At 41.1% G+C, this 26125-nt stretch overlaps 1 protein-coding gene across 5 annotated transcripts in view; it reads left to right on the top strand.

Moving 5' to 3' along the window:
• Nucleotides 1-22061, top strand: part of igsf9a (immunoglobulin superfamily, member 9a) — a 57496-nt gene extending 35435 nt beyond the window's left edge. For 3 of the 5 annotated variants that reach the window (XM_079658748.1, XM_079658751.1, XM_079658752.1), the window contains 14 exons: nucleotides 2090-2235; nucleotides 2860-3002; nucleotides 5930-6070; nucleotides 6484-6600; nucleotides 8223-8373; nucleotides 9062-9173; nucleotides 11360-11553; nucleotides 13882-14090; nucleotides 14683-14767; nucleotides 15867-16037; nucleotides 16425-16461; nucleotides 16770-18971; nucleotides 19442-19515; nucleotides 20373-22061. In XM_079658748.1, coding sequence (XP_079514874.1) covers nucleotides 2090-2235; nucleotides 2860-3002; nucleotides 5930-6070; nucleotides 6484-6600; nucleotides 8223-8373; nucleotides 9062-9173; nucleotides 11360-11553; nucleotides 13882-14090; nucleotides 14683-14767; nucleotides 15867-16037; nucleotides 16425-16461; nucleotides 16770-18971; nucleotides 19442-19515; nucleotides 20373-20509 — 3919 coding nt within the window. In that variant the 3' untranslated portion in view covers nucleotides 20510-22061. Of the gene's footprint in view, nucleotides 1-224; nucleotides 580-769; nucleotides 833-2089; nucleotides 2236-2859; nucleotides 3003-5929; nucleotides 6071-6483; nucleotides 6601-8222; nucleotides 8374-9061; nucleotides 9174-11359; nucleotides 11554-13881; nucleotides 14091-14682; nucleotides 14768-15866; nucleotides 16038-16424; nucleotides 16462-16769; nucleotides 18972-19441; nucleotides 19516-20372 lie in introns of those variants that run through there. The other 2 variants (XM_079658749.1, XM_079658750.1) reach the window with 2 other exon arrangements.
• Nucleotides 22062-26125: the final 4064 nt, after the last annotated feature.

Raw genomic sequence — 26125 nt, 5'->3', positions numbered from 1 at the left:
ACACTCTTCTCAAACATGTATCCAAGTGCTGATGACTGTGGATTTTGATAATCTGAGTCATGCTTCAGATGTCCCTCCAAATATCAGTACTTTCTCTCCACAGAGTTGTTTTTTCTCTCTCCCGCCACAAATCGATGTTCAGTTGCTGCTCTGTGTGTACAAGTGGACACCACAGGCCTTATTTTTGTTGACCTAGCATCACAGCCAGAATGCAATCAGGAGCTGCCAAGTTCTTTGAGAGCTTGCCAAACACACTTTTTGGCAATTTTGTAGCCGTGGAGTACCAGAAAAAGTGAATTATTAGAGAGAAAAGTTGTTCACCATTTGATTGTAGAATCATGGGAAATGTTTTAATTGCTGCAATCTCCGACAGGCCTGTTGATGTGCAACCTGTTTGGAATAGGTTATGAAGGGAACGCTTGATGTTCACATAACCAGGGGGTTCTGGGATTATTTTGGCTGTTGCTGGTTGCTTTAAATATCCGCCAGCAGATCTGCTGTGCATGATTGTGGTTTGACATTGCATAAACGTCACAGCGGTTAGAGACTGCAGATGGAACCTGCTGCCATCAGATGTCTGTAAGGATCCACCAGTGTAAAGGGAAAATATAGCACTGTTAACAGTCATGACTTAAAGGGCTTATTTTCTGGCTATAGCTGACCATAAAAGCTAGTTTAAAAATGGGCATTACTGTGTTCAAGATTAAGCAATTTATGTTGTCATAATCGCTGAATATTTCATTTCTTTTCTGTATATTTAACGACACAGGGATTCCATTTGATCAAATATGAATGATGGAAACAAACAACATGAACCGTCAAACAGAATTCAGTGAGTTAGCTGTTTCAACTTTTGAATTGAGTTGATTTATTAGCATCATTTAGGCTTTGGATTGATCCTTTAACCAGTAAATTAGCTTCCATTTTAGCCCTTCTGGTTCCTCGTCTCTAAGTCAATGAATATTTCAATGGGCTTTTGGTTTGATGCCTGAAATAGGGTTGGTGGCAAACCAATCACAAGACATTTGAACATTTAGTTCTAGTACATACATTACATCTGTAAAAACTCTACTTGTGAACTGGATGCTTTAACGTGTCTTAAAAGTGTTGGTTGCTAACAAGTGGCTAAATGAGACTCTTAAACGTCTTCACGGCAAACACGTGTCCACCTGTAGTTAGTAGTGTTGAAGTCAGTCATGCAACCCCGATATAGTTTAATAACGTTAGACGACTACTTAGTTAAATGGACAGTCCTGATAACTGTGGATTGAAGTCTGTAGGAAGAATAGTGCTTTTAGCTAGATGCTAATGTCAGCATGCTATATAACACGCTAACATTTGCTAATTAGCACAGTTAGCCAAATAATTAATGTCATTTGTTTTGTAGATATTTGGCTACCCTATAAGACAAGTCACTCTTACTTCATGACGGCAGCCCTAGATGGAAAGTCACCAAAGTTATAATACAGTCAAATTCACACCATGTCAGTATGTGTAATGGTTGTTGAGATATTTCAGTATTGACCAAACTGCTCAGGGCCTAGAACTCTTGGTGAACATTTTTGGTTTGTTTGTCATTGCAAGCGACTCGTTAACATATGTCCTTTTTTCACTGGTAATATACAAATATTCTAAAGGGAATTAAATAGGTTGCTGTTATGTGAAGTGAGAAAAACAGTAGTGTGGGGAATTATCGGTGTCAGTAAAAGTACATGAGTCATTTGACCTGTATGGTAATGTACCGCAATGTGTGACTGTGAGGCGTCCCACATATTATCAGCATTAGTAAGTTGTTGCAGCCTGGTACAGTACTCCATGTTTCTCTGTAAATGTAAGAATGTATAAAATGTGTGGGCACTCTTCTACCCACTAACTGAAATGAAATGAATTTTCCTTAACCTCCATCTGCACACAGTGGTGAATAACTCACAGGAAGAAGAGAAAAAAACACACTCCCACACTGTTGATGCTCTCCGAGAGTGTTTGCCTTGACTGGAGTGGAGGAACTGAATTACCTCTCGCTGTTATTCACCAGCAGCCGTTTTTTTTTTACATATCGAAGAATTTCCATCTGTTTTCTATTCTCAAGGTCTCTGAAGTCGCGGGTGAAGATCATGGTAGACGGGACTCTGCTCATCTCCAGTCTCATCCCTGAGGATTCTGGGAACTACACCTGCATGCCGAGCAATGGCCTGCTGAACCCCCCCACCGCCTCCGCCAACCTCACCGTGAAGCGTACGTTTCTGTCTGTAGTCTGCAGTCATGAGCCCTCGTAATACATCAAATACTTTTCTATTTCTCAAGAGTCTCAACAAATCACTTACAACCAAAGTGGTTATTACGAAAATGTACTTTTCAGCAAAAGATTTTATATATATATATATTGCACCTAATAATTATATACTACCTTTGTTCGCCTGTAGTGCTCTTGGTAAGTTGCTCTTAGACTTGAGTTAACTTTGTTGCCACGGCAATACATTTCTATAATTAAATGCAGAGGGGACCTAAAATGTACAATTTAAAGTCCAGGGTTGTTTTTAACTCCCTTTCAGATGAAATGTCCTCTGAGAGGCAATATGTTGGGTGAGAATCATCTCTGATAATATACAGAGGAGCCAATTTTTTTAACTATTTTCTCAAATGCATTAAGTTAAAGCAAGTTAAACACCTGGTTTGAAAAGCGGATAAAACTGAAGCAGAGTGTTCCTCCAACAGTTTTCTAACCAGAGTAGAACTTGTTTTATTGAGCCCACTTTAACACGGTGTTAAATAGCTTTGTCATCTCAATTAGCAGCAATTCATAACAAAACGATGTACGTATAAATTACAGATGTATTCAAATGTCTTTCCTCTGCTCAGATCCAGCCCAGGCTCTTCCGATGCCCCGTAAATCGTACCTCCCGACAGGTATGAAGGGAACGGTTGCCTGTCCATCGGCCGCTCAGCCTCCTCTGCTTCGTGTGGATTGGACCAAAGATGGAGAACCACTCGACCTGTCCTTGGTAATAAAAATGATCATTTTGGATTGAGAAGCGCTGCCATAACAGTGACCGACCTTTACTTTCCCTTGTTTTTTTCCGGTCAACATCGCTCCGTTTATTGATCCCTGATGCTGCAAACATTACAGGATGAATCCATTCATCTTCTTTTAGCAGAGAAATGTCAGGCCCCGCTGCTGACTGTGGACATCTATGAGCCGCCGTCAGCAGCTCATCATGAAAAGCTTTTCTAACAATCGGCCAACTCAAGTTTTCTTACCAGCAGAAGGGCAACTTTTTTCTTGTTACTGCGGGGCGAAGTCATTTTTTTCGTTTTAAGTCGGACATTTTCAGTGTCCACTATTGGAAATATTCTTTCAATTGGACAGTCATTCCTTAAAGGACAGGGATGTGCAATCTTAAAAGCTTTTGAAGCAATCCTCAAGGAACTCCTTACTGCCCCTTGCTCTCACGTTTCTCTTCCCCCCCACTTCCACTTCTATCTTCTGCTTCTTCTGATGGATGTGTACAGTATACTGTAGGAACCTTTGTAGATGAGAGGCTGGGGGACTCCACAGTAGTGCACCACAGGATCTTTTAACCTCAGCCTTTCAGGTCGCAAATCCATATTTAAACATACTTTTGTTTCAAAATATGATCACAGGGTGCCAGCTTTTAAACCCCTTTTTTCCATCCAACCACCCACCCCTCCCCTCCACATGCTGCATTTGCCCCCCCCCTACCTCGACACTTTGATGTCATTGCGATGGACATGTCGTTGGATGAGCTGCGCCACAGGAATTGTGATATATTCCTGTAGTGCTGGATGCACGGGAGGAGTCAGGCTGTTATTCTTCCAATTATTGCAATTCCACACTGGATGTCACAAGCTCTCATACACACACTAATACTTTCTCACAGCCTCATTCTGGGAAGGATAATGGCAGTTTTGACTTCATTAAAGTGAGAGTGAACCTTTTGCATTCATAGCACAACACGAGCCTTCTGGTGCGGCTTATTGGGGAAAAATGACTAAAAAATGTAATGGCTTATAATGCAAATGCATCAAAAAGGGATTTTCAAAGCTCTCCAGAGAATTTATATTAAGAACGGAGGGATCCACCTCAAAGGAAATGTCCATAAGATTTTTTTCTTTTAATACGAACAGAAGACCACTTGATCTTTTGTCTCATCTTGCAAAAGCTGAGAATTTTTTAGACGATGTACAATTTAATAGAAGATGTAAATGATTTGCCCATTTGGCATTAAGTACCACTTTTGGGCAATGAAGTCATTAGGGGCGTTCACACCGGAGTACTTTTCCCAGGAATAGTTCCCGGAACTTAGTTCCCCGGAAATCTTTAGTTCCGGAACTCTCTAGTAGATCGCGTTCACACCGGAATAAGTCCCTGAGGGAGGATTAGGCAAATGAAGCCGCTGACGTCACTTCTTCTACTTTGGGTTTACTGGCAGGCCGCAAACAACTTCACGGCGTATACTGCCACCCGAAGTCCTCGGCGGAAGTCCCCGGCGTTGGGGACTGGCTTCAGTAGAAGCTGCTGGGAGTCCCGGCAAATCGCCAGAACGCCGACACCTCCTCATCTCCACCGCTCCCATGTTTTCTGTTGTGTTGCCATAAGTTATTCTCTCTCTGTTGGTGCACTGGGCTAATGCTAATGGTGCTAATGCGAGCAAATAAAATGGCGGCTTCACAACACTTTTCGTAGTTTTACGGGGCGTGGTTTGCAATTCGCTCAGCCAATCAGAAATTGGAACCTTTACCTCCTCAGGAAAGTACCACCTCTCTAGCAGGGACTGAAAAGGGAGGAAAAAGTTCCCGAAAAAAAGTTCTAGTTCCAGATATTTTTGGTGTGAATGCAAAATCCCAGGAACCATCGGAACTATTCCTGGGAAAAGCACTCCGCTGTGAAAGCGCCTTTTGTGGTAATGCTTTAAGCCTTCATTATTTCTAATAACCAGCAGGGGGCGACTCCAATGGTTGCAAAAATAAGTGTTATTGTACAAAAGTCTATGAAAAAATTACACTATTTCTCACTCAAATTGATATCTCAGTAAAAATATATTTAGTGAGTTTATGGTACAGTGTGATGTCACAGGTTTCTTTTTTATTAGAACAGTCTTTTACATTTACTTCAGTTACATTTGCGCAAAGGCTGTGTCAACATTAATAAATGATGTACAGTTTTCAATCCGAAGTTTGGAAATAATCGGCCAGTTTGGCATTAAGTACTTGAGCACTTCAGTATGTGAAGGCATTGCAAGATTGCCTTAAACCTGCATTCTTTGTAATTGCCAGCAGGGGGCAACTTCGCTGGTTACGAAACATATTTTTCTATCGAAGTCTATGAGAAAAATGCACTACTTTTGACTAAATGTTTCTTGTAAATTAATGATTTTTTCTGATACAGCATGATGTTGATTTCTTAAAGTGTAGTTCCAGTAGAGTGAACAAATAAATAAAGCAGAGTATGCTTTAGTTGTAAAAAAAGACACTGGCAAGTACAATATACAAGCCTGTTCGTTGCTTGCCAAAACAAGCATGCCACTTTTATATAACACTTCAAATAAATCATGGATGCCCCTTGCCAAAAAAAGTGTTTGTTTACAGAAACAGAAGACGGTTTTATCTCCTTAATGTTTTTTAGATATCAAAAGCTGTTTTCATTAATTTTATATAATCCAACATTTAAGAGAAGTTTGGAAATAATCTGCCCGTTTCGCATTAAGTACTTAACCACTTCAGGACGGCAGATTTCAAGAATTCTTCTGTAAATCCTTCAGGCGCAGCTGAGGAGCTCATGCGTACGAGATTTCCTGCCTTTTGGCTCTTTAAGCTCTCTGCTCATGCTACTACTGTATCATTCAAGTGTCTGTTTGTGTGTGCTAGCTCGTCTTTTTTATGTGCTGTGAGCCTTTTACATTTCTCTCAGTATCCAGGATGGACCTTGACACCACTGGGCTCTTTGCTCATGACCACAGTCAATGACGACACAGCAGGTGTGTACACCTGCACCCCATACAACAGCTATGGCACTATGGGTGCATCTGAGCCAGTGGATGTAATACTACAAGTAAGTGTGCTCGAACTCAATGGATAATAACTACATTTAAAATTCTTAATGTGATGCATCAAGCTCAGAAACTGCAACCAAATATGTCCTTTTAGTTCTGCTAAACTGTCCATTTACTCCAGTGTATGCACATGTTAATTAGCCACAAATGAACCCGTCACACAGAATTAAAAACTTAACTCTGACGACATTTTATTGACCTTTTTACTTGGACACGTGAGCCCCCCTGGCATTAATAGAAGTCAACTCACTCACTACAATGTTTCCCACTATTAGGGGAGTTAATTGTGCTGCTAATCCTTTTGTTATTAAGATAATCTCGTCCAAAGAGGCGATAATCCAGTCTTTTAAAATCCCATTGTTGCTTTTGCTGCAATCTCCTTGATTCTCTATGTTTTTCTGGAAATTCAAAGGACCCCCCATCATTCAGCGTCACCCCAGAGAAGGAGTACAGAGAGGAGGTGGGCCGGACTCTGCTTATCTCCTGTCAAGGAAACCAGGACCCCACAATTAAAGTGACCTGGAGCAAGGTAAATTACCCTGTGCAGTTTATTCAATAATTAAGCAGTCCTGCTTTATTTATGGCCCTGCACATGTTGACAAGGACATCCTCTATGCAGTGTGTAAGGCTGAAATATTACAGAATTGTGCACTTAGTAAAAAATGTTCCTGATGTATGTCGCATACTTATGTAAATATAATACCTTGCTTTATATCTTGTTGTTGTTCATTTTTAAATTCAACATGTATATTTTCTACTTTCTTGTTTATTTATTGTCTTTTTATGTTGCTGCAACACCAACAATTCCCAAATTGGGATCAATAAAGTTCTATCTTATCTTATCTTATGATCTTTATGAATAATTTTCTGTTTCAGTTCTGATTTGGTTTATACCAAATATATGTTTAACATTTTCATATTCGTCTTAAGTATTTTTCTAAATCCTTGTCTCTTTCCTTTTTGTAAAATGTTAATATATTTCTGTGAATGACCCTTCTACATGTTAGTTTGGGCAATGAGCTCAGTTGGGAAACTTAACTTCACTGTTAGCTAGTGGCTCGTCGTAGCTCACACAATATAAAGTAGGAAGTGTTTGTCAAATGGCAAAAACTGTGTTGAATTGTTAAAAGAGCGTGTTTGACGTAGGATGTTTAGAGGGAGGAGTGGATGGACGCCAACCGTCCTCTGCTGCTCTAGGATTTGATTAAATCCCACTTGTTATTATACCCTGCCTACATATTCAGTTTTACTGCCATTTTGCGCCAATTTGTCATTCCACTGTAACGCTTCGGACGCCAACGCAAAGCATTCTGTCAATGCTGCCATCTAGTGGTTGCAATATCATCTGTCCACTGTGTTAGTGCAGCCTCACAAGGCAATGAATCAGTGCTTTTCCTCAATACAGACATAGTGAGCTGAACTTCATGACTCACAGACAATGGGATCAGAATCAATTAACAGTATAACAAAGTGGCTGTTCATGCTGTGTAATTTACTTAATGAAATTAGTGATAAGGTACTTATTGTTTTATTAAAAACACAAAAAAGGAGAAACGCTTATTACTTAAGATGTTAATACTTTCTGATAGCAGTATATATTAGAGTTGGATATTATGACGAAGAATCGACATTATTAAACAAGTTCGATTTACCTTGATAAGGATAAAGCATCATCTATTCTATACAATGTCGAATTTTAACAACCTTCTATCTGTTTTATGAATTGTGTTTTTTTCAGTTGCATTTGTTTTTATTTTGTGTGACTTTCATGCTTAAGACATTCTTATTCTTTATTAGCATCCCCATGAACACTTGCACGAGCATGGACTGCGTTTCGTGTCGCGCGTGAAACAAAAAAATCAACATTGACTTGCTTATTGACTTAACTTACGAAATAAACTACTTGTTAAGCCAAACCATGATCTTTTACTAAACTTAACCAAGGAGTTTATTTAATCATTATTTAATTATTGACGTATTTAAAACTACAACCGTTTCCTCTGAGGAAATAAGTCTCCCTTGAAACATAATGGGCAACTCAGTTAATCTTAAACATATTTATTTGGAGATCGGCTTGATTTGATACTATATACTGAATTTAGTGAGACATAGAGTTTCTTACATGTGTAAATATGCTTTCTGTTCTTGTAGATGGACTTGGTTCGTCGCACATCTTACGCCATTGAACGCAACGGTTCTCTGCTGCTGCAGCCCGTCACTAAAGACCACCAGGGGGCGTGGGAGTGCAGCGCCACAAACCGTGTGGCCTCGGTGAAAGCTGTCACACAAGTCTTTGTCCTCGGTTAGTGGTCACTGGACATTTTTGTTATTTTTTCAAATTGTTTTCTTTATTACTGTTTAAACCTCTATCTAGAGACGGCCTCTAACCAGGGGTGTCCAAACTTTTTTTTACCACATACAGAAACATATTCGAAGGGCCGGGCCACTCACTAGAGGTGAGGTATATTGCCTCATAAGTTCAGTTATAAGTTAGCAAAATCAATCAAAAGTAGGTAAATTATGCTCGATACTTGAATCTGATTTAAGAACAATAACCCGCCTACATCCCAGCTCTCCGGAGAGTTTCATTTCATTTGTTAGCAGCTCATCCCTTACAACGGGAGCCCCAGATTGATTATCATATGAGGAAATATGAAGGGTATATTTCAAGTTTGTTATGTAAGTTATTGGGCTTTTTTCTTATCGACTTAGATACGTTAGAACATATTTTCAAATGTAATTGGGCTTATTATTAACACATGAACACTACTGTGTAATATATGTTTACAGATATATTTAATAAGTACAATACAAGAAAAGCTCAAGTTTCATTTGTGGGCCGTATTCCATTATACTTTTTTCATTTGCTGAGGGCCGATTCATATTGTCCCGCAGGCCGCTTTTGGCCCTCGGGCCCTAGTTTGGACACCCCTGCTCTAAACTTAAGCGCTTTCAAGTGCTGGCACGTTCAACTGTTCCCTCCATTACAGGCACCAGTCCCCATGCGGCTGCCTCTCTGTCCGTCTCTCCAGGGGTGAGGCAGGCCAACGTTTCCTGGGAGGCAGGCTTTGATGGAGGATCAGCACAGACATTTTCAGTTTGGTGGGTGTAAAGCCTCCCACTTTCTTCCCTCGCTGTAACCATGGCAGCCATCGGTTGCACCGTTATTACTCTATTGATCTCGAGGATGAGAAATTCATTTATCCGTTATCACCTCTTGGCAGCTACAATAAAAAACGCTGCTGCAGAGCATAGTTTCATAATGCAGTGGCCATGCTAGCTACAATAGGAGGTGACTGAGGGACAAAAAGAAAGCGGAAGACATATGTGAATCCGTGCTTATTCTATTAGCTCTGAAGGTTACATTTTGATATGACAGTGTTGTATGAAAAGTGAGTCAAGGTCATGGTATGTACAGGAAATAAATGTAAAACTGCAGCCAATGCACCAATGAAATGTCCTTAGTCGAGTTATAATGTCTTTAAATTCCATAAAAGGGTCCTATTATGATCATTTTTAGGTTGATATATGTATATTGTTCCTCTACTGTGACATGTTTACATACTTTAATGTTCAAAAAGGTCTTCATTCACCTCTTTTCACCCTCTGTCTGAAAACAGAGTCCAGTCTGCTCTGATTGGTTAGCTGGATGGCACTGTTGTGATTGGTCAACTGCTTAGAGATGTCCCGCCCCTAAGCCTATCATGTATAATATGTTGTAGTGGTAGCCAATAGAATTGCGAGTGTAACATAGTGATGTCGCTATGTTTATTTAAATCAATGAAGGAGTCCAATGGAGGCGTTTCAGGGAGGGAGGGAAACGCACTCTTGAAACAACTTTGGGATTTTAAACTTTGTAGACCATTTACATGCATAACATCCTGTATAAAACACTACAGGAAATGAAAAAAACCCATGAAAAGCATGATAGGGCCTCCTTTGAAGAGGATTCACTGAACTGTAGATTTGAAGATGAAACAACATTTCACCTAATGCCCATCTTAATCACATTGTAACCTTGGAGCACTACATCAGATGAAGATGAAGATGAGCTATCTTAATCCCTGAGACAGAACTGGGTCATCGCCTCAGTATTGAAATAAATATAATTTCAACCAATCAGTATAAACATCCCTCTCAAGTCTCCTCTCGCTCTGCCAGCCTGACATGTTAATACCATATATTATGAAAGAAAAGTCAAAGTGCAAAGAAAAAAAATCCCTTTTATGGAAAAAAACAACACTTGAGCTTTTTCTGTACTGTAATAACGTGAAGAAGATATATTGTGGGCATTTTCCCTTTGACATTTCAATGGCAGTTTTCCTCATTGAGGCTAAAAATGGTAACGGAGAGGTTTTTTGAAAGTATATACACCATGTACTTATATCGACTAATCATCATTATCGGTAATTTTGGAGAAACCAGCTCGAGTGCGCTAGAATTTGAAGAAATCTGCCACTTCCTTACAGAGCCCCTCGTCCAACACACACGAACGCGCACATGACCAATGAGGGCACGAGATAAGTTAGTGCACAGATGGAAGGCTGACAGGCAGGTAGGCCATCCAGTTATTTTAGCCGGGCCGGTGAAAATAATTTGTCTAGCTTTTTACATGGCTTCCACTGATAAAAAATTGTATGCATTTATTACCAAAGCATTTAATATATTCATTGCTATCGGGATGTGAAGAGCATTCCATGGAATATAACAAAAAGTGTTTCTGAAGTGAATTACCTACCCCACCTTTTAATCTAGAAGAGAAAAAGCACCAACACATTTCACGTGAGAACAAATCCTTGTCCTCGTTCTTTGCTTTATGACTATAACCTGCAGTAACATCAATTGCCTATGAAATAATGACCAGTCAATCATCCACAGGTTAACCTGAGTTTCACTCTAGCCTTTTCTATTTTTTTCTCATAAAAGAACCGAACTTCTATAGAAGCCTTCATCTTCAAAAGCTTTAGCTTTCAGACTGATATTAATAATTTTCTAAAGTTCCTCTGGTTTAAATAGGTGAATAGATTTGATTTTAGCCTCTGGGTCAAGTCATTTTCTCCGTATAAAAGAGACATCCGAATCCTCAGGAACATAAAAATCCCCATCATTTGAGTTGCCAGCACTTTGTGGAACAGCAGGGACACATCAGTGCTGTCTTCACCCTGAAATCTGAAGCTGATGATGAGTATGAATGATTAATGAAACCTACTTTCTGTCATGTTTCATAAAACCAGACCGCCAGAATTCCCCGCCGCTCTTTTGTTCTCACTTTTTCTCTCTTTTTGCAGGGTGAAACAGACTTCAGCGAGGAGTGTTAATGATGGGAAGAAGGTCTGGTTCTCTGTGCCTGTGCCCCCGTCTTCTGGCAGTAGTCTGCAAGTGACGGGCCTGTCTCCTGCCACAGAATACCAGTTCAGCCTCCTTTCCCAGAATAAGATGGGAACAGGACCGTTCAGCGAGATAACCACCATGCGGACCTTGGGTCAGTATCATTCTGCGGTTTCCTCTAAATCCGAGGATTATATGCCGGTCACAGTTGCAGATTTGCAAAATGCTCACTGAGTTTACACATCTCTTATCAGGTCTTATATTTATCCTTGTTATTAGTAACAACCCACAGAATATTCAGGCTGTTCATTTTTACCCAGTGCTGACCATCAGTTTTGCCGGTTGTAAAGCCAAACGCTGCCAGCAGATTATATCAACTGTAGCTAATTAAAGTTGAATACCTGAGTAACTTGCCCAAAGGCCAACAGGAAGCTTGGTTAATATCCTGTGCTGTAATTTAAGATAAAACCTGGTGTCTGTACCCAGATAAAGATCATTATTACCACTCTGCAATTACAACTTTTTGGTTAATTTAAGTTATCTTGACATCTTAACATAATTTGGTCAAATAGCATTACGAACAAAAACCTAAACATATTTTTTGGGATGTTGCATTGTTGGTCCAAACTGAAATGTCCCAACAGCTATTGAATTGATTGCCATGACATTTTGGTATAGACACTCCTATCCCTCTAAGGACGAATTTACATACAGTTGATGATTTACAGCAACATCATCATGGCCATTTCAAATATCTGAAGACCAAACATCTGCAAAACTAAATAATTTTCCAAAATTCTCTCAGCTGTCCCTTTTTGTTTCCTGACCATTAGCATATGCTAGCACTGGGGTCATTCCTATATTCCTTAGTGTAAGAGATGTGTTAGGTTTGTCTTCCCATTTTAAATTACAAATGGACGAATAGAGATGGTTGATTCAAATGGATAGTGTCAAACAGCATTGACTCAAGTGTGGACATATCAAGGCTTAAAGTCAAGCAAATGGTCTTGGCAACAAATGTGGGTATAACATCACTAGACTCAAAGCTGAGGGTGTGGGAAATCAAAATAGTGATCCATTGAAACGTACATTAAAAATGTTGCCTTAGGAGAAAACATGGCTGAGAATATAAGTTATTTTTAAAAAGGCCATGAGCTTAGGGAAAATAGTAACTTACCCATGGAACATATAGGTCTGGGGGTAAAGACATGCTAACATGCTTAACTTAACAAGTAAGATGGTGAACACGGTACAACATTTTTCACGCCATATATTTGCATGTTGACACTGTCACGCCATGTTTGCAACTGCCTTTAAGCCAGGGCTGTGACCAAATACAACCTCTCATATGTCTGGTGTAGCTGTTTTATTCGCCATCCTGAAGTGGATCGTATCTTCAAAGGTTTATTTCTGATCTTACAGATGTCGACAGACTTCCAGGGGTGATCAAATGTTTGCGCTGTTTGAAATGTTTGTGCAGAGTCTGCCAGGGCAGTGGATGCCAAAGTTTGAAGAATTTTGCCGCTGGGAACAAAGTGTGCTTCCCGACCGAGAGATTATATCCTGGGAGTTCATGGAAAAAACTTTGAAGATGCAACCCACTCAAAAAAAACATTTTTTTCCAGAAAGGAATAGGGCCAGTTTGGAAATAATCGAGCTGATCTTGTCAAGTATAGTTGTTGGAACCCCCAAAATAAAACACAATAAGTAATCTTTATTTAGAGCTTATCAACCTTTGTGATTGTATCATGGTATGACAGGCCTATCTGGCACAGGCTAAGGAGACAAAAGTGTCACGCCTCCCCTCTGACATTCAATTAAATATTACTCAGAGACACATTCTGACAGATAAGAGACTCAAAATGACAACCCAAGAAACGTAAAAAGACCACTAAGAACTGCCCACACCAAAACTACAGAGATGGAAACGGCTACAAAAACCAATGAAAAATATGAAAAGACAGAAAAAAGAACCCGCCTTCAAAGAGACACAAAACCACTTCAAAGAGACACAAAGCAACTAGAAAAATACACAAAACAACTACAAAGACAACTACATCACAACAGAGACAAAAGACGACTTCGAAAAGACACAACATGGCTTCCAAGAGACACAACACCACTTTAAAGGGACTACAGAAGAGACTAAATTAAATGATTGAGACCCACAATTACAACAGCCAGAAAGAGGCTAAATACCAGTGTTTTGTTCCGATGTTCGAGACATGGCTTTTTGCATGTCTGTGCCATACTCAACCAAAGGCTACTATCAAATATTCATGTTGAGGTTATTGTGGCCCAAACATCACATAACAGACTCTAAATAACTAACATCAGCCCCAACCCTACTCCTCTCACACTCTCAAGGTGGAACATCTGTGGCAGAAGCAATTTCCTCCACAGTAATGACATTTTCCCGCTCGAGTGTATATATATATACCTGGCTGATCAACTGAAGGTTTTTTTTCTTCTCCTGCATCAGATCCTCCGCTGAGGAGAAGCAAACTGAAGCCCCCCGCGTCGCTGACAGCTAATCAGAGCTCAGCAGGTGTCGTGCTGAGATGGTCCCTTCCTCAACCTCCGATCACAGGATTCCTCCTCCAATCACGCATCGAACAACGCGAGTGGTTCTACTTGGACGAGGACATCGACGCCAACGTTAGCGAGGTAGTCGTTCCGGGTCTGCTCAAGGTAACAAGCCGGTCGCACCGCTCCCTCTGAGACTAATCAGTCCACGCCACTTTTTGAATGCCTTGGAGATTTGTTTTTATAGGCTGTAGAGTACATCTATGCCTTTTTTATTTTTGTAGACTCAATTATGCAGACTACATGGCAGCCATCACTTCTCTGTCATCTTTCAATATGCCTCCGCTGCCGTTTCTTCTCCCCTCTCGTATATAGGCCTACACAAATTCAAATGAACTTCATTAGCATTGCAGGCACAGTCCCCGTGTTGACAAAGTGTGGTTTCATCCTCTGTCCTCCCCACTGTGTGTGTGTGTGTGTGTGTGTGTGTGTGTGTGTGTGTGTGTGTGTGTGTGTGTGTGTGTGTGTGTGTGTGTGTGTGTGTGTGTGTGTGTGTGTGTGTGTGTGTGTGTGTGTGTGTGTGTGTGTGTGTGTGTGTGTGTGTGTGTGTGTGTGTGTGTGTGTGTGTGTGTGTGTGTGTGTGTGTGTGTGTGTGTGTGTGTGTGTGTGTGTGTGTGTGTGTGTGTGTGTGTGTGTGTGTGTGTGTGTGTGTGTGTGTGTGTGTGTGTGTGTGTGTGTGTGTGTGTGTGTGTGTCAGGACTGCGTGTACGAGCTGCGGCTGCTATCTCGTCGCGGGGAGTTGCTGAGCGAGCCCAGTCCATCAGTCAATGTCTCCACCATGGGTAGGTGTTCGAAAGAAACCTTGCCCCCTTCGCATTCTCACCCCACCCCTCAGTTTCAATCCCATCATCCTCTCTGTCTACTTTTCCAATTCTTGTCGCTCTTTTTCTTTATTTTCCCCCCCTTTGTTACCAGCGTTGGACCGAAATTAGAGCAAGCCTCCGGGGGAACGCTGCCCATTAGAGGCCTGAATGATAGAAATAACTCCACTAATAACTTCTAAATAGAGTTAGGGAGGGGATATACTGGTCTTTTCTGTTTCTTATGTGAATGGGAAATGAATGTTTCATTAGATACGCTACTGAGATATCAAACTGAGGCATTTACAATTCCCACTGGTTCTGCAGGAGGAGAACTCAGCTATCAGAGACATGGTTTGATTACTGTTTAACATAACTCTCACTGAGAAAATTCATAACAGTCAAGTCGATTTAGGATCAGCTGATAATGGTTATCATGTATGTAGATTGGCAATTAGATTAATTTAAAACTAGAAATGCCAAACTAAATGCAATGTTTAATTTCTTTCTCTTTGTTTTTGATGTTGAGGATTTGATAAAAAAGACTATATAAATATATTTATGTTCTTAAAAATAATTTAAATAATGTCTAGATTATCAATTAATGATATTTGGATCAATGTAAAGTTTTGTTATGTTAACAATGTTAGATAATTTACTTTATTCTTTTTTATTTGAGCAAAACCTAAGATGCCTAAACATGTATACTGACATATTTATTCTTTAATTAATTGAATTTAATAACATTAAAAAATATAAATTAAATACATGTATTTTTAAATATATATATATATTTTATAATGGCAATAAATATATCTGCACTTTTAACTTATCTTTATTGCTTTCATTAACATTTTATAGAATGTTATTAAATAAGAGATAATATATTTGATGAAAGGGAATAATGATATCTTGGCATCTTACAAAGTTGTATCGTCTTATTATCCACTACTACTACAGCCATCAACAGCTCTTTAATTGAATGAGTTTGTATTTCGTTCACATTATTTGCTGACACTACGGTAACACTTGGCTTGCTTTGACTTTTTCTTGAACACTATCCTTGATGAAATGTCCACAGGGATGGAGATCTACCCCGCCACATCCCAACTCCTAGAGTACGTCCCGGAGCCTCTTCTGGCCGGCGTGCTGGGGGGGGTGGGCTTCATGTGTTTGGCACTCGTCTTGCTGCTGGGGTCCGCCTGCTTCATCAGCCACAAGAGGGACGCCCGGCGCAGAAAGAAGAAGGATGGTAAAACGCCCCCCCCCCCCCCCCCCCCCCCCTCCCGCCCCAGAGACTCAGCAGACACTCACTTTGATGAACTGCATCATGAATATCATCATTTATTCAATAAAATATTGAAGGCACTTTCAATCCATTATATAAATCAAACCCCAGCGCATGAATTTTGGCTCGTCCATCCAGTTATAAAAGTTATCGATGTCATTTACATTACTTGCTTATTAGGGTAATTTCTCATTAGATGCTGATAAATGTGAGTGTAATTAACTTTTTGGTCAAGCCTCGGGGCCTCCGGTCCTCTTTAATGTGCTCTTATAAGGAATGATTGTGTTTTTACTTCATGGTCAGTGTGGTTGCATCTTAATGAGTCATCTCACCCCTCTCCCTCCCTTTCAGAGCCCCCTTCTGCCATTTATAAATGCCCCCCATCAATGTAAGTACCCCTTTATCATTTCATTATATAACGTCTCCCATCGACCTTTCCCTCTGCTTCCCCTAGAAACAAAATGTTGAAAATGCCACCACTTTAAGTGATTTTCTTTTTCAGATATTTTTCTTCTTCATCGTCATCTATTGCTTCTGCTGCTGTTTTGGTCTCGCTCTGTCTACATCCCTCCCGCCCCCTCTTTCACTCTCAGTCTTATTTTTCTCGCTCGCTATTTCTCTCCCTCTTACTCCTCCGTTTTTTCCCAAAAAAACATTTCTTTTCACCCCTCCTCCACCTCTTTCTCTCTCCCACAGAAAGACTTCAGGCACTGGCAGTCCAGACAGTGTGTTGAAGAAAAGCCTACTCCCGGCCAACATCCTGTATCCCACCACCTCCTCGTCCTTCTCGCAGACTGACAGTTCCTCCTTTAGCTCTGAGAATCATCATCAGCAGAAGCCATTCCAGTCCAACTGCACCCGAGGCCGCCTGACTCGGACACATTCTTTTCCCGTTTCTCCGCCAATCGAGATGATCTCTCGCGGTCCAGATGGCCGTTTCGCACTCCTATCGTACGACAATGACGCAGGGAACTTTCACGACCAGAAAAGAAGAAGTTACGACCAAGCTAAAGTCCGACGGTCTTTGTCGCTGCACTCGGAGAGGGAAGACAGGAGGCGGCCAGCGTTTGTGCTCTCTGTTGACCTCCCGCCTTTTGCACCAGCACAAGCCAATCGTGCAAACCAAATGTACGAAATGTCCAAGAGCCTTCCTAGTCCTCACCGTTATACCCCCGATCCCGACTTAAGCAGCTTGTGCTCAAGCAGTAGTTTGGCCACCATTTCTCATCAAGAAAGACGAATAACTCCCACGTTTCCAGTTCTCCCGCATATCCGAAAAGGCTTCGGTCAGCCAACGACCACCGCCAGTTCTCTGGTTCTCCAAATGGAGCACGAGCGCGATAGAGGGAACTTGAGTCGCTGCTTGAAGCTGGCTCAGGAGAGAGAGGAGCTGGAGATGGAGCTCCAGAGGTACACGCTGGAAAGAGGCTCCATGAGAGAGATGAAGAGGGAGTGTTCGGATGTGGAAGGGAGAGAGGCGGATGGTAATGAACTTCTGTGGGAGTATAAGAGCAGCACCTTGCCCCACAGATACCCCCAGGGCGGCAAAGACAGGTTTTCTCTGCCACAGAGCCCTTTCTCTTCATCCTCTGTACATTTGGACCCCCGTCAACGTGTCTCTCCTCCTCCTCATCTGACCCAGACTTGTTTCAGAACGTCTTCCCCCGGGAATCCCTCTTGTTTTCAATCCGGAAACCGTCGCGCTGCTCCACCCTTCACCAAACAGGCCCCCCTTTGGTCTGAGGAGGCAGGCAGATTAACTCTCCCCCTTCTCTCCTCAAAGCACAAGAGACATGAAAGTGTTGAGGCAGCACCCGAGGGCTGTGAATATTCACCACAATCCACAGTCTTAGAAATGCAAACGAATGATTCATGCTCTGAGGCAGGGAGACGGAACAATCTCAGCCATGGGAGCTTTTCAACACCATCTTTCCATCGCAGCAAATATACAGAAAAATGTCATTTGGTTCTCGACGGGGTGCCAGACCCTTCAGAAGCGGAGGTAGAATTCCCCGAGCCCGATCGTGAAGAAGTGTGTGTGGAGATGAGTGTGGATGAGCCAGAGTTGGAACTGTGTGTGACGCGGCCTGCAAAGCCCATGCTGCACGAAAGAATCGCATCTCACGTGCAGAGAGGCCACTCCCTGACTCATAGAAGTAGGCACGAAGATGCGAGTAAGAGCTCCACCTGCCGCAGTCCTTCTTTTGTGGACGGTACAATCAGGGCTTCTCCGCGAACCCCAGAACCAAGGAGAGATGCGGCCCAACGCTCCAAACTCTTGGACTCTAAGAGGCGAAGTCAGAGCCTCGACTCACGGAGACATAAAGAGAGCAGGTTCCTGACTCCCGACGCGTGGGTAGACTCTCTCAGCCAAGAGAACTGTTCCTGTCGGCCAGACACTCTGGTCTCGAAACCCCAGAGCTCTACGATCAGGAATATCTCCGTATCTCCTGCGAATTCTCCTTCTGCTACCCAAGCTGCCCGCCAGTCATCTCCTACTGAGGACGCTTTATCTCCAAGGAGCAGAGCAGGCGTGCCTCACCACTACGAGCCAAGAAGAGAGGCGTCCATATTTCCTGCCAAATGGCCTATGGACTACCGGGAGGCCATTAAGGACACAGAGGGTTCCTTGGAGGCGAGGAAGGAGGCGTCCAGATGTTTACCGCCCGTTGATAATTATCAAGAGGCACTGGAAGTGGAGGCTGGCGGCTATGAAGGTGGGCCAGACTCAGGAGGAAGCTACTGCAGTTACGCAAGCAGCGGACGAGGCAGCATGGAGCCGGCTAACAGACGTCTTTCCCTCTGTCAGCTTTCACCAACCCTCCCCAGCTCACCTGAGACTATACAGGAGGGCCGGGGGCACGCAGAGGACAGTCACATACTGGAGCTGAACAAAAGGTATCCAGAACAATGAGAATGTTTCGTAGAAGTAAATGCGGGGGTTAATGCTTGTAGCGCTGCATTTGTCCCTTGTGGTTATTATGAAGCTTTCAAGTTGAGTCTCTTTTTTAAAGGAAACAAAGACAGCGCTTTGTTGCGTTCATGTTTCAATTCACAAACACAAGGTCATTTTCAACAGATTTACAAAGAAATGGACTTAATCGTTTTTGTTGGAATTGTTAGTGTCAAATTTAATTATAAAAGTTATGGTTGAACAAGTGTCAATTTATGTTAGAAATAAAGATGAAAGGAATTTCACAACAATTTCAAACGTTATTAATTAACGAACAGACTAAGTGATATGCATGTAAACACTGTTATAGTTCTATTGAGCCATTCATAAGCTGTGTTTTAAAGGGTTCATCCATGCCTGCAGTAAACACCCCAGCTGTGTTTGTATGCTAAGTGTTGTTTTGTGACCTCTCCAGGAGAAAAGCCTCAGTTGATGAGAATTATGAGTGGGATGCTTCTGATTTCTGCTCTCAGCCTGGAGACCACGAGGGTGAGGAATTTTGATTTTTTTCTCGTCGATAATATGCAGGTTATGTTTTTGTATGAACGCTGGTGGAGAAATACCTACTTCATAAATCAATGCTGTAAGTGAAACTAAATGATATGCTGGGTGATGGATATGGATTTAATCTCTATTCATCTAAACGGTGTCTCCAGTTTAGTGGCAAATCCTTAGCGTTTAATCTTAGAGGATGACATGTTTCTTAGTGGATGAAGAAGATTTAAGAAATGAAATGTGCTAGAAAGGCACTTTGCTTTCCAGATAGCCTAAACAGATACATCGTAAATACCATCGCACAAGTCCCTCATCTAAAAATAGAAAGATATCCAATTAAATAGCTTATTTGGGGGGAAATACGGCGGGTACAGGTGTGTCAGTTTAAAAATACGCCATGGCAAAGTACCGTGAGGCATAAAAGTGTCTGATTAACAAGAACAAAAAGTATGTCGAAAGTATCCCTTCAACCATTAACCATCGAAATGCCATGATTTTGTTGAATTTTTGTATACAAGACCAGTGGACTTTAATTATGTGGCTTTTAGTCGTAGTGTGGCATGCTTATACGAGAGAACATTTATCAGGCCATTACTGAAACACTTAGCAATGTTTTATCGGATCCATGTGACATTTGTAACTGGGCTTAAAGAATACATTACCACAAAGGTCGGACATGTTTTCACTCTTTTGAATTAACCTTGCAAGATAACCAACATTTCAGAAGCAAGTATTGAATATTCAACCCTTAACCTCTGAGAGTATTAATCTGTGGGAGTTCAGGCATGAGCAAATAAATCTTTAACAAGATGCATCAGGAGAACTCAAAGATCATTTCTCTTTACCCGCAGACCTGCTCCCTCCGTTGAAGATACTGAAGCCTGCAACGTTCTGTAGCCTTCCCAGAATGCACTGCTCCACTAAGGCACTCCTGGGGCATCAAAGCAGTCGCTCCGCTGAATCTGAACCAGACACCGTGCTGTTCTGACATCGCCCGCCTACGGCTCCTCTCACCTGGTGTGTCCTTTCACTTTTTCCATCAAGAGATGATGAAAAAAACTGTGGCAGAAAGTGAAGTTTTGTCTAATCAATTGAATTCACATAAAAAAAGGACAACAAAAGCAGTTTAGAGGGCTACTCTGCTTGGTTTCTTTGTTACACACTCAGAATATAAGGGTTTTCAACAAAACACGGCTCAGGAAAAATAATTGGAGACACAAAAAAAAAAAAGTTAGTTTTCTTTGTGACCGTCCACCATCACGCTCTTGGCATTTTCTTTTGAGACAGTCTGCCAATCTGCCAATGTGAAAGCTTCTTGCCGTGCCGATTTTTCTTCGTGTGGTTTGATATGCATTCATCATCCAGGGATGAGTCAGTGGCCACACAAGGGACACAAACCGTCTCAGTTATCATCAAGTGACTCAGGCTGGGGATGATTACGTTTCTTGATGACATCAATCACATTTGAGATCAACATTAGCTGCTCGTGAAATGCCAATAAATAAGTAAGATAAATAGAATAAGAAATCCTGCTACACTGGTACTTTCATGATAATACGGATTCCCATCAGAGATCATTATCTGCTTACTTTTGCCTTTTTAAGAAACTGCATTTTGGAATCTTCACCGTGTGTATCAAAGCCTTACTTTTCTCTCCAGGCATCTCTTCGTTCAGCGATGCAAGACCTTTAATTATGTTTGGTAATTGAAGAAGGTGAGGTAAACTTTGAGGGTCCTTGTTGATTCTTTTATGGACAGAAAGGGAAATTAGCTTTTTTTTCTTTCGACTTACATTTACAAAAGGCCAATTCATCCACTCGATGAGCCCCAGCCTGTTTCACACACACCTAAATGTTATCATTGACACATGGGAGAAAACTGAGGTGCTGCTAAGTGGAACCAGGTAGTGAACACGTCCCAGACTTTTCAACATACTTTTTTTTTTTTCATCGACTTCCAATGAAATTGCCTTGTAATATTACAAAAAGCTGAATTAAGAGTTACAAGCAGATTGTGAAAGTAACATTTGAGTGCTCAGTCACGTCACTATTTACTGTATAACAACAAAAGTCCCAAATGAATTAATTTCAGCGGAAACCATTATGTTAAATGGATTTACTCCAACATATCTGACTTTCTTTCAAATATTATGGAAGTGCCCAAAAAAAACGATAATTATAGTTGGCTAATATTCATTTTAAAGTTTCTATTATTTCATTAAGTTCCCCAGGCAAACAATGGGGTACAATGATTGGTCTTTGGCAGTGGCGAACCGTCAGGGCCTTCAAGGTATTCAGAGAATACCCTGGAACACTCACATAAAACAAAAAATCGATTTAATTATATAAATAAAATGTAATCAAATGTATATAAAATGAGAATCTGTTTTGTTGATCTGTAATATTACAGTGTTACGTTGATTTGTTTGTCCTTCTCGGACCATGCACTACGCATTTCAGTGGTTTTGTGTTCGAAAATAAAGCAACCAGTCAGATCTTGTTCTGGGTCTCTGGGTAGAAAGACGACAATTCAGTGAAAAGACGGACATTATAACTGGGGGGGGGGGGGGGGTTGTGTCTACAGAAGGTCCAGTTGTAATAGACACGGTTCGCCACTGGTCTTTGGGTACCCACATTGCAACTCATACTCGTGAATCCAGTTCTCTTTATACGAGTATAAAGAGAACTGGATTCATGGTTAATGACAGGCTTTGAAACCAATTGTACATATAGCATTGGTTCAGTTGTAAACCAACCTTTGTCGTCTGTAAAACAGCAGACTATTTTATTTAAGGTGCATCAACCTCCCAGAATGACGATTTAAATAGCCCTATATTTAAATCATTGTGTTTTCTTCGGCATAATCAACTTCCTGTCAAGACACATTTTTATAGTGGCCAAATGGTTGTAATACAACTTCTGTGTCAGTCACCCAATTGGGCCTAAAAATGTTTTTTGCTGTTGGCTTACATTGAGTCGTACTCAGTAACTTCGGCAGAAATGAATAGTGCCTCGAAACCTGTATCCAGTTCTCTTTATACAGCACAGTCATTTACTGCATAGATCCCTTTATTCGGATGCGAGGTTAAGAAACACTGGAGCCCTTGTTCTATCGCTCAATAGAAGTTACTAATCTGGCTAAACAAAGCAGTTTCTTTCTTTGTGCGACATCGAGCAACTCTGACAGAATAAACAGGGACAGCCTCCAATACTGAAAACAGTTATCTTTGTACATCCATGAGTCAGGTTTGATTATTGTTGACTGAACAGGCTGCTTAGACTTTCTTCAAGAGTAAGAAGCACAAATGAATTTCTGGTGTGATTGGGTATACACTGTATATGTGCTATGTAATTATATATTGATATCAGAAGATTTAACGCATTTAAAACCATTTATCTGACCAAGCTCTACTTTCCAATGTCGATTCAGTCTGTTCTTGTTAGTTCTGTGGATGAAACTAGCAACTATCCTGGTGTAAAACCTGCCACCACTGCCCAAAACCTGCTGAGAGGATCACGCTCATGCTCCCTTTTCTTGTTCAACAATGAAAGAAAAATGAAAATTGGGTTTTGCTTGCTGCTCTAGCTTAAGGCCTTCACATTAGTCAACCAAATAATTAACTCAGAGCTCCACAGCGTACCAATGCATGGTGGGGTATCCATCCTATAATTGAAATTCACTCATAGAGGCTACATTTACTGCACATCAATGTTTCACTTCTTTAGGACATTTTCATTTTCAGTTGTACACATATTGTACTCGGTAAATCATCAAACCACCATGTGATGCTCTGGGGATTTGTAGTCAGCACTACTTTTTTGCCTACAAATCTAAATATTGTGCTTGCAGTACATCAAATACTGTGTGAATTTTTTTTATTTTGACATAAACTCGATATAATATCTATTTTAATAAATATTTCTGCCTGCGTTTGATAACCTTAATAGTGGAATCAATCAGGGAAGAACCTGAATGTTATTCTGCCAGCTTTTTCTCTTATTTAGTGGAATTAGCTTTAAATAAAGAATGCTTTTATCACGATTATCAAGCAGCAAATCAATTATTTGTAAATGCCAGGATGCCACTGTTCAAACTTGAAACAAATGATTATCTGAAGAAAAATAAATGTTAAAGTCTAAATATATGTTGCTCATCCTTGGCAACTTACCATAATGACTGAGTAACTGTTAATGTCAATGTGCTGTGCAATTCTGCAGACTGGAGACTAATAATTCAAATCAACGATGTTATTTAAAAAATTTAAAATCATCAGATTGCAAGTGCATGTTTTTCTTAAAAATTCAACAACTATTTGGTTATTTCCTCAATTTTTTAACAGAAAAATACCAATATTTATTTGAACTTTGAACTCTATTCAGATTGTACTTTTAATATTCCTACACATTCAAAAGTGTTCCTTTCTTCTTCAAGTAGTGAGTTGGTGGCAGTGTCCTTCGAATTAGTTGAAAATTAAATAATGATAATGATAAAAAAAAAACACCAAAGATAGAAATGTGAACTTTCTGATTCAAATGTAAGTTGTTTGAGACTCGTCTTTACTGTGACCCTCGTGGGAACCGCTCAGCTAAGGTCTTATTTGAGGTGAAGCAAAAGTCTTCGTTAGTGCAACTCTTATTTAGACTCATCTGTCAGCGTTCAGACTGTTAAGCGGCGCACATTGAAACTTGAAATGCGACTCTTGTTAGGACTCATTGAGCAAAAGCCTTGTTTAGTCTCATTCGATCAGAACAACTCTTTCAAAAGCAAAACTCTTGACTATACTCTTGTTCAGCGCAACTCTTATTGAGAAACGGTCATCGCGACTCCTTCAAAGTAGTTATCTGTGATCGTTGTTCAGACCCTGGTCGAGACTCTTCTGAAGCACAAATCTTGTTTGGACTCCAGTTTAACTCATGAGGACTTCCCCGCCAGCCTCATTCTCACTTAAACTCTTTTTCAGTGTGACTCTTGTTGAGAAACGTTCAGTGCAAATCCCTTTTCAGACTTGTTGAATGCAATTGTTGTTAAGACCGTTGTTGACACTTACGGCCCGTCTTCACACAGCGGCGTTGGAAGCTTCTTCCAGGCTGCAAAAGTTGAGCAATGTTCAACTTTTGAAGCTTCTGAAGCTTTCGGTGGAAGCGTCAGCCAATCAAAAAAATATGCCAGTACAAGCTCTAGCCAATCAAACCGCTGCTTATGTGTCAGGGGAGGGAGATTCATGTGATTGGTTGTTGGTCGAGCTTCAGACACGCCCGCCGGCAAGCTTTTTCCAAAGCCGCTGTGTGGACGGGCCGTTATCCTTAGTAGGAGTCTTGTTGTGATCTCTTTTTTTACCGTGACCTGCATTTGGACAAATCTGTCAGCATTCATCTACTCTCTTGTTCAATCTGACTCTCGTTGAGCGAAGCCCCCCTGAAGAGAGGAAAAAGTGAGAGCCCCTGCTCAGCAACAGACTCTTGTTCAGTGAAGTAACCCAGGAACATAAAGCACACCCACTGAGTCGTTCACAAGCACCAAGCCTCAATGCGCCGTAAATACACAGAGACACACTCTCCCGTCAATTTATTTCTCACTCAGTCAGGTTGACTCTGAACTCAAAGAAACTCTCTCAGTCGGTTCCTGGGTGACTCTTTGGGAGGTGGCAGGTGAACATTATTGAAGTAACTAAAAAAAAAAATAGACAGTCTTCTTCTCACTAGTCAAAAACCAGACCTGATTCGATAGGGGATGATTCTAATGAATTCCTCTTCATTCGTCACACACATGTTCATGATGACCGCACCGTACACAGCTACATTTATACCCTTATAAATATTTGTACCATGCAGCCCATTCTTCACATTTGGTCTGTCCTGGGACTTGTACCGGTGACTCTTCGGTTCCCAAGCCAGACTGAACTACCTGAAACACCAACTTTTGACAATATCTGATGTAAGCAGTATCGAAATTGGTAATTATCAGATATTAATGATCATTTTATTTGTATTCATGTGTAGTTTGAAGCACACTCTGTGCCTTTCAGAGCTCAAGGAATAGTTGAATCAGCTTCCAATTAAACTAGATTACAGAACATGATCGGAAGTAATGGAGGTAACCCTCTGCCATTCCATTTGTTTAGACTTGTATGTCACTTGGGCATCAGAGATGAGGGGTCGGCACACACACACACACACACACACACACACACACACACACACACACACACACACACACCCCCCCACACACACACTTCTTTCTGTGTTGGCAGAGTACAGTTTTGCTGAGAGCGGTAATGACTGTGTGAGTGCCGCCCTGCTCATTTCAAAGGCAAAGACTCGTGGCATTCAGACGACAAATCAGTTTGCCTTTGACAGTTTCTGTTTTTAACGCAACGTGTGCATTGTGTGAATTTTTCAGCGGCGTGTTAATTGACATTCAGGCTTTCTTCTTGGCTCAATCCTGCCATCAAGCAAGTGAGAGGTGGTTTTTGAAGTGATATTATTCGTTCATTTCATCCCTCGATTCCTTTTCGAATGGTTTTCGTGACACAATGACAGCTCGATTCAGCTTTGTATAGAGAAAGCGAATAAGTCTGGAGGTATGATGCTATATATCGCTTTTG

Source organism: Notothenia rossii (assembly GCF_949606895.1).
Source record: "Notothenia rossii genome assembly, chromosome: 11".
Lineage (NCBI taxonomy): Eukaryota > Metazoa > Chordata > Actinopteri > Perciformes > Nototheniidae > Notothenia > Notothenia rossii.
This window is presented reverse-complemented; position numbering and strand designations above follow the sequence as displayed.